The sequence below is a fragment of the Phragmites australis genome, chromosome 19 (assembly GCF_958298935.1).
Source record: "Phragmites australis chromosome 19, lpPhrAust1.1, whole genome shotgun sequence".
Lineage (NCBI taxonomy): Eukaryota > Viridiplantae > Streptophyta > Magnoliopsida > Poales > Poaceae > Phragmites > Phragmites australis.
The window spans coordinates 4,715,901-4,725,059 of record NC_084939.1 but is presented as its reverse complement, the minus strand read 5'-3'; the positions used below and the strand labels follow the sequence as shown (position 1 = coordinate 4,725,059).

The 9,159-nt window shown below is 43.9% G+C and overlaps 1 protein-coding gene across 2 annotated transcripts; it reads left to right on the top strand.

The window, feature by feature from the left end:
- Positions 1-2,835: 2,835 nt before the first annotated feature.
- LOC133899928 (kinesin-like protein KIN-7L) lies at positions 2,836-8,757 on the top strand. Of its 2 annotated transcripts, none has more exons than XM_062340968.1 (14): positions 2,836-3,059; positions 3,148-3,356; positions 3,485-3,598; positions 3,690-3,771; positions 3,855-3,922; positions 4,040-4,102; positions 4,197-4,339; positions 4,881-4,983; positions 5,106-5,186; positions 5,472-5,540; positions 5,627-5,686; positions 5,826-5,978; positions 6,200-6,403; positions 7,951-8,757. In XM_062340968.1, the coding sequence occupies exons 1-14, from the start codon at positions 2,888-2,890 to the stop codon at positions 8,425-8,427; spliced, it is 1,998 nt and encodes a 665-aa protein (XP_062196952.1). In that variant the 5' UTR covers positions 2,836-2,887; the 3' UTR covers positions 8,428-8,757. The 2 variants fall into 2 exon arrangements, with proteins under 2 accessions (XP_062196952.1, XP_062196951.1); XM_062340967.1 differs by having other exon boundaries at positions 6,200-6,430.
- Positions 8,758-9,159: the final 402 nt, after the last annotated feature.

Here is a 9,159-nt window from a genome sequence, read left to right as displayed (position 1 = left end):
TTGACTTTTGATCCGTTGCTCGTATGGACGATCGGAGACCGTGGTTGCGTTCATCTCGTCGAGACGAACCCATTTTGCTATTCATATGTCCGTTCCGGGCACTTTGAGACCCGTAGCGAACCCAATAAATTTAGACCGTTCGTTGTTTAAAAAAAATATAAAAAAAGGGAAGATAAGTATCGGATGGATTGCTCGATCCATCCAGACACTTCTTGTGCTCGCGTCTCTCTCTCTCTCTCTCTCTCTCTCTCTCTCTCTCTCTCCGTCGTGCGCTGTGTGTGCTGCTCGCCGTCCGCCGGGCTAGCCCAGCCTGCCGTGGCCGGCCTGCGCGCCGCCGCCACCGCTGCTGCGTGCGCGCGCTGTTGCCGTGCGCCGTCGCTGTTGCCGCGCGCCGCCCTGCGCCTCGCCGAGTGCCACCGCGCCTGCTGCGCGCGCCGCGCGTTGCTGAGCCGCCGTCGCGCTGTGCTGCTGCGTTGCTGCCGCGCGCCGCCGTGGTCTCCCGATCTCCCTGTGTACTGACCGAGTGACAGAGAAGAAGCAAGCAAAACCAGCACAGGAAGAAGAAGCCAGTAAGAAAAGGAAGAAAGAGAAAGAAAAAAAAAGAAAAAGAAGAAAAGGGAATTTTTTTTGGAAATTTCGGATTTTCGTCGGATTCGTCGTCAATCCTTCGCAGGTGATTTCTCGGTAATTTTTGGACGTTTGTGGTTGGATTAAATCAAATCAATCAATTCCTGTCGTATTATTTCATGTGATCAATAGTCTGTTTCGTTTCGATAATTGTTATTGATTCGAAGATACGATATCTGAGTCGAAGTATTCTTTTCGTTCATCGGAGCAAAGTCTAATTAGTGAGAGCTTTGGTTCGACTCTGAATTGGAAATAGTATATTTCATGTGATACAGTTTTCTGTATAGTTTTCCAAAATATAGGCGTACCGATGGCGTTGACGTTATTCCTTTTCGGTAATTGGTTTAGGTGCTTTTGGCGTATTAGCGTGCGTCCTCTTCTACTTCGTCGTTGTGGTGTCGTTGTGCTAATGGTGTGTTTGTTCAGGTGGTGCAACCTCACGTCACGACTAGTGCCCGGCTTCATCGTCGGTAAAGGCAAGTGATTGTAGTGAATGGCTACGCTTTAACCTCTTATTGGATTGCCTACATTCCTTAATTACAATGCATTCATCGAATCTGAATAACTGATGATGAGATGGTTACTAAGTTGTTTACGTTTCCAGAAGTTTACTCGATGATTGATTTAAGAAGTGCAGTAAGCACGATATGCCATTATGCAGTTGTTCATTATTGTTTTATGCAATGTTTAATTTTGAAGTCTTAAGCATATTCCGGAAGTTATGATAGTTATGCTTGAAGCACGTCATACATATACATCTCATGCATTGGAAGTTTGTCGTCGTCTTCTGGCCGCGACCATACCGGTACAGTACCGTATGTTACCCGAGGAGGGGTACGGTGCACACCCTTACGTTACCTGAGGAGGGGTAAGGGTGAGGAGAGCATGTCATGTGCATGGTTATGTCTTCTTATGAAATTCAATGGGTTATTTGCATCAAATCTTATTTCCTTTAATTAGCTTGTATATAGATATATATGCGGCTCTGAAGGCTTATACCAACCGAATGTTAAATGATTAATGTTATCGTTGGACTTGCTTAGTCATAATTGTTTCTCCTAGTGTTGGCGGTCTGTTTCATTACTAGTTTCTATTTAGAATTGTTAGCACATTCATCTGTGGCTAATAGCTTTTGCAAAGTACCTTTCACTTGCTAAGATTTTCGAATCTCACCCGTGTTTTCTTTCTAGGTTCCTTTTGAGGTGTCAATCGCTTGCGGGATGGGTAGCTACACGTCGCCTGCACGTTTACCTTCTCTCTTGGGCTAAACTTGATGCTCTGTTAGATTTTGTCTTTTGCCCTGTAATGTATATAATGAGTTTGACGGTGGTTCAGTTGTTTGGTCGAGGCTTGTACCTCGTTGCTAGGATCTTTGTTTTGCTAGTGTGATATTCTATATCTGTTCTGTCTGGTGTTGTTGCCTGTTATACCTCCACTTTTAGGGGAGGTGCTGCTGAAATTTTCCCGCAGCTTTCGGCAGATTTTTGTAGGTTGGCCTTAGTGACCCTCCGGGCTTGTTTTGGTCCCCGGGGTGTTACATGGGATCTCCTTCCCTGGATTCTCTCCCTTGCTTCCAAACATAGTCTAAGCTGTATCAATTTTTCTGCAAAGAAATATGCTTTTTAACAACACAAGCGTCACACCATAACTCATGCGAACATCGAGTTCTGAATGTGATTTTGGACGTGCGATATTCAAGTTCCATGTATTGTAAGTAGAATAGAAGATAGAAATTGAACTCGAGAATAGAATAAATCCATTGTTTGTTTCATTGATTCACGATGAATATAAACAGAATGAATGGACGTGTGTCTGTTGGGGAGACATCCCTTCTCTAACAGACAAGTACAACAACTATTGACGGTTATTGATCACATTTGATTCGTAACGTCATGCATGAACATACTAAATATGGTGCCACACAAGCGATGTCTTCGTATCACTGTAAAGCATAAGTTCACCTAGTCAACTATATTATCCAATTTATAGCTCTGTAACGCATGGTCATTTAACTAGTGCAGAATAAAAACACTTTTGCAATGAGATGCCAGCTGGTCGAAGACCGGCCCACTAACCTAGCAAGGCCAGCCCACCTCACAAGCCTCACCAGTTCTCTATTGTTCTCTGACCGACGCACGCTCCTCCTCTTTGCCCTCGCCCGCTCACACCGAAACCCAATTTCAAATCCTCCTCCCTCCCCCCCCCCCCCCCCCGGGACCCCGAGCAGCAGCGAGGCATCCGCCACCGGCCGGCCCCTCCCATGGAGAAGATCTCCGTCGCCGTCCGCTTCCGCCCGCCCGCCCCCGCGGCCGCCGATCCCTCCTCGGCCGTCGCCGGCGGGAGCGGCGACCGCGAGTGGCGCATCGACGACACCCGCGCCTCCCTCCTCCACCGCGCCGCCGGCCCCGTCCCCGGCGCGACCTTCGCCTTCGGTACGCCCCCACCCCACCCCCTCCTCCTCGAACCCCCCTCTCATTCTCCCTCTCTAACCCAAGCGCCCGCGGCTGGTTGGTTCGGCAGACCACGTGTTCGACGGGGCGGCGACCAACGCGCGGGTCTACGGCGCGCTCGTCAGGGACCTCATACGCGCCGCCGTCGACGGGTTCAATGGCACTGCCTTCGCCTACGGCCAGACCAGCAGCGGGAAAACCTTCACCATGAACGGCTGCGACGCCGATCCCGGCATCATCCCGCGCGCCGTCCGCGACGTCTTCGACATCGCGCGCCAGGTGACTTACTGGTCAATTGATGGATTAAGTGCCCTCCACTGTGCAACACGACGGCGCGGCCGTTAGGTTTCATGCTGTGATTGCTTTTGCTGCGACTGATTGGTGGTTGGGTTTTGGTCTCGGTGCAGGCCGACGACCGCGAGTTCCTCATCAGGGTGTCCTACATGGAGATCTACAACGAGGAGATTAATGACCTCTTGACGCTTGGGGGGCAGAAGCTGCGGATCCACGAGAGCTTGGAGGTAAAACCGTAAAAGCAAGGATTCCTTTGGATTTTTTCTCAGATTTCTGAACAGGTTTCTGTAACACTGAACATTTGTTGTTTTCCTATAGCGTGGAGTGTATGTAGCCGGTTTGCGGGAGGAGATTGTGAACAGCGCAGAGCAAGTGTTTGAGCTCCTCCAGCTTGGAGAAGGCACATTTCTGTCCATATGCTTTATTTCACCAATTTGGATCCTGTTTAACAGTGTGTGACTCTTTTTTATTTTTTCTCCCCAGCAAATAGGCATTTTGGAGAGACTAACATGAATGTTCGGAGCAGTCGGTCCCATACTATTTTTAGAATGGTATATAACTCTAAATCTCCAAATAATTCTGTCATTGCAGCTGTTTCAAAACCATTTTGTGTAGCTGAATGAAAGTGATGCCACAATTGAGAATTTTATTTTTTCTATTGGTCTCAGGTAATTGAAAGCAGCGCTAAGAACCAGATGGACTCTGGGGATGCTATTCGTGTGTCTGTCTTGGTCTGTGCTACTCACTCTATACCCATGTATCATGTATGTAGTAAAAGCAAATGTGTCGAGAATAATGTGATTAACCTAGCTGTTTTACATTTAGAATTTGGTGGACTTAGCTGGGTCAGAAAGAATCATCAAGACAGGGGCTGAAGGGGTGCGTTTGAATGAGGGCAAGTATATTAACAAGAGCTTGATGATTCTTGGCAATGTCATCAATAAGTTAAGTGAGAATGGAAAGCAAAGGTATGTCTATCGAGTAACTACTGAATTTCTTCCTCACGTGTCTCCCAAATCTATAACTTCCTGTAGCTAGACTGGGCTAATTTTGATGGTAAATCAATCATAGACTAATTTATACCTTATTTTCGTTGATCCTATTGCTGCCTTGTAATGGTTCATCCTGAGTCCACCTTCCGTCAACAGCTGAAGTGTTTGGATGAATTAGTTGGTGTATTGAACTCAATAAATCCATTATTGAAATTAAAAATTCTTGGCACTTTCTTTTTCACCTTTGGATAAATTTGAACCATGACAGTGTCCTGAATGAAAAAGATAATACCTTATCTTAGGTATAGAAAATTTTTGTGATACTGTCCGATGCTCTACTGCAATCAAACTGCTTTTTTTTGTTTAGTTCTTCAATGAACCCATTATTGCTTTGATGTTCTTAGAGTTTTGCAAGAAAAGAGAAATTCATGTCACTTTTTTTATACACACAAAATGATATGAAGCTTTGTAAAATCTGTAATTCTGTGGTACTTAAGTGGCACTTATTTTGATGCAGAGGGCACATCCCCTATCGTGATAGTAAGTTGACTCGCATTCTCCAACCTGCACTTGGAGGCAATGCAAAAACATCAATCATCTGCACTGCTGCTCCTGAAGAGGTTTGTTACATTTTTTACATTTGTTGCATTTGGGTAAACTGTAGAGAACTAGACCTTCCTGTACTTAATATAATTTTCTTTGTTGATTCATATTCTAGATAAAGTAACCGTTTAACCTACAGATTCACATTGAGGAAACTAGAGGAACTCTTCAATTTGCAAGTAGAGCAAAATGTGTCAGCAATTGTGCCCAAGTAAATGAGGTATGTGTTAAAGCTTCTAAATAAAATGCTTATGAGTCTTCTTATGTCCAAGTAAATGAACTCTGTTATGCATTGTATTATATCCACTGCTCTAATTTTTATAATTTCGTTGAATGTGGAAATTATTAGTACAATTGTTGGAATGCATTCACGTAAATGCTCTGGTGCCAATCCAGATATTGCTCTCGCCTCTATCTTATTGCAATAAAGATAGCTTATTTGAGTTTAATCGGTTAGCATGGTTATAAGTAGTAAGGGAACCTAACATGGTTGCTGTTATGACAGATTCTAACAGATGCTGCTCTGCTGAAGAGGCAAAAAATGGAAATAGAAGAACTTCGTAAAAAGCTGCAAGTAATTGTGTTGCTTTGATATTTCTCTCCATAAGAGTAGGTACGATAATGTTACTTGAGTCTTGAAGCGTTTTTCATGAATTTCAGGGTTCCCATTCTGAAGTGTTGGAGCAAGTCGTACTAAAGCTACGCAATGACATGCACAAGGTTGTGAAGACTAATAGTTACATTATAACTTGTGTTTCTCATTTAATCATGAATACCTTTAATTTTGGGGTGTAGCATACAACACTTCTGTAAGAAACTAGTTATTTAACTACTTAAAGTTATCTGTATTTTGTTGTAGTCTGAACTTGAGCGTGATCGACTGGCAATGGAACTTGGGGAGGAAAGGAAGCTACGGGTGGCTCTAGAGGACCGTTTGGCCGAGCAACAGAAGAAGCTAGAGGACCCCAACAGTACCAGCACATCAGCAGACCAGTTTACTGATTCAACCCAGGTATATTTGATGAAGATGAAACATGGTGACAAATAGTCATTTCAATCGTGTGCTATTACATTACATGTTGGTGCTAGTATGGAAAGCTTAAAAGCTCTCCACACTGCATATTTTGTTGATGGTCCATGTCCGTCACTAACTCCATCCACCCTCTTCCTTTCAGCTTACTTGTAATATGCAAGTCCTAGATGTTAATGAAACTATTTGTTTGCCTGTTGTAGCTTGATGCATTGAAAACTCCAGATTCAAAGTATACTCCAGATGGATTTGTTGCCTCTCGCTTACGCTACTCAAATGATGTTGAGTTCAGCCCAATACCTGAAAATTTGGATAATATTGCTGATGAAGATCTATGGACGCGTCTGAACAAAGGTTGCATTACTGATCTTGACATGCTTCAGATGACACCTGGTCTGAAACGTGAGGTATCCTTGCTACAAGATACACCATCCGTATGTTACAATGCCAGCCTTATACTATGTTTTTAATCTGGTTTTGCTGCACCATTTGCGCTAATGTGTTTGTTTACAACTATTTTAGGTCGTCCATATTTGTAGAACACAGATTTTGGGAATTTTATCTCAGGAAAGTGATTAAGACAAATAATTATATAAAATTAGATGACCAAGGAGGAACTAGGTAGTTTTATGTTAAGAAAAAAATAGGCACCCAAGTTAGAGGAGACTCGAACTTTGGTGGTGGGTGTTTACACCCATCTCCCACCGAGTTAGGACCAGTTCCTCATTTCGACAGAACAATCAGGTACACTAATTGAAGCTAATTGACAAAAGCTTAGTCCAATTGCTACTGCATATCATTAGTTTCTCTTCATGGAAGCTACGAATCAGCACCCTTCGGTGGTGCCATTCCAAAACTTAATAATACGTAGCATTCACGCCAATTTCGTACATATACTGGATGCTGTTCATGCTAAACTGGCAAAATGGTATTATCTCCTTAAGATATACATATTCAACACCGATGATTGGAGAACCATTACCTGGAGATATATGTGCAGAGTGGGAGGCCAGGAATTATCCTTTCAGTTGTTTGTTGTGGTATTCTAGAGGTTTGAATGATGGTTGATTTCACATAAAATGAAAGCATTGAACTAACTGATTTCATACCCTCATATTCAGTGCATATATGTCAAGGAGCTTATCCATTTCACATTTTTCACCTTACTGAATTTTGCTGTTAAATTTGAACTAAAACCCATTTATCCATGTGTCAACCTTGTTTCCTCTTGTGTTCAAGATATGTTGCAAGCTTAATACATTAGGCACATCTTTTCCTGATGTATTCCGTGTACTTAAACGTCAAAGTGGGTCTTTATCATCAGTGTCGATTTCATATGTGCGCATGGGATGACTCACTATGTAACAGTTAGTATAAGAAGCAATTCAATTTTTGTACTCCTTATCGGTTGCCACTTGCACGAGCATTGGCTAGTTAAATAAGCTCTGACATCCAACAAGAGAGAGCTAGAGTGTGTAGAATCTGCAGAGTCCAGCAGTGGAAACATGTATATTAAGAAAATGGATAACCTTGGGTCCAAGTTTTCTGATTATGGCAAGTTACCAGAGGTTTGGGGTTGTTTTGATAAATTTGCTTCAAGAAAAGCTACAAACTATAGCAAGTTGCAATATAGCCGATGCAAGCAACACCACGTCACTTTTAAATCATGACGGAAATAAAATGCTTCGTTACAGCCACTAAGACTGTCACCCGATTCGTTTCCTGCTCCATATATTTCTAAACCTGTAGCTAAAGAAGTTTGTGATGTTACAATTCATTACTTACGATGAAAGAAAGGAAACAAGAACACGGCAAAATAGGATGCTTTTCTAGGAACATTTACTTGTTCTCCCTTCTGTTTCCATTTAAAATGCGGCTTGTTTCCATAACGAACATGCTGCTAGTGAGAATTGACTTTCTATTCTCTCTACCATTTCTTATGCTCTACCTGCAGGCTGCGCCATTGGAGGAACCTACTGACGCAAGATGCCAGAGGTCAGAAAATGAATGCATCTCTGATCGGCAGCAGCTCGAGGATTCAAAGGCGAGATGCACAGCACTCGAGAAGGAACGCGACCTGCTCAGAGATGAAAACTCATCCTTGCGACATGAGCTCTCCAAGTCCAAGCAGGATGCGGACCATCTCATCGTCCAGAAGCAGGAGCAGCTCGAGGACTCGAGGGCGAGATGCGCGGCGCTCGAGAAGGAACTCTCCAGGTCCAGGCAGGAGGCCGACCGTCTCGCCGCCGAGAAGCAGGAGCTGGTCAGGGAGCTGGGCGCGGAGAAGCAGAAGATGGAGGAGCTCAAGCAGGACATCAGGGTCATCAACCGGGCGTTCTCGCAGCGTGAAGGGCAGCTCACGTCCCTGTACACCAAGTCCAAGGCCATCCTCGAGAACTGCAAGGCCTCTCAGTTCGCTACTCTGCCTTGACAGTTGAGGCGCGTGCACAGCTGCTGGGTAAGAAACTAAGAACCAAGAAGTCTCTGCACCTCTGCAACCCTGCTTGCTTGCAGATCTTGTGTGGTTTGTGATGCATGTGTACGCTCGTTAGACGTGTGCTGGTTTTGTACTGTGTTAAGAGTTCAGTTGTATAATATTAAAAAGTGTGTGCACGCTGGCGTAAATCAGAAGAAAACATCAGCTGCGTTTGTCATTAGCGTTCTGTTAGCGTCAATTGTGTTTGACCTGTGAACCTGCTAAGTAGGACATAAACCAGTATGGGATTGCCACGAGTGTAAGATACATTTTACAGTACTCCCTGTGTCTGCAAATATAAGTTATTTGAAAAAAGAATTTTTTTTCCATTAACGATAGTGCTATTAAGCTAGCCATACCGAGGTCCGGATGGCTCAAACAACACAATTTTCGCACTCATAGTTCCAATGGACCAAAGAAGCTTTACGTGGGGAGAGCCAGCAACCATAATTGTCTCTATCAAGACCCAATTCTTTTCTTCCTCTGAAATAAACAGCCAGTCATCTTATCATCCACATGAAGACCCATAGAACACACCCAGAAGCAGCTGATGCCATTTTCGAAATGTTCCCGCATGGGAATGGGATCCAGCATCCACTACAAACAAGCACCTCTCCAGCTGCTTTTACCGGTTTCCTTAGGGCCGGTTTGTTTCAGATTATTTTGAGTTTCTGTTTCTGTTAGAAA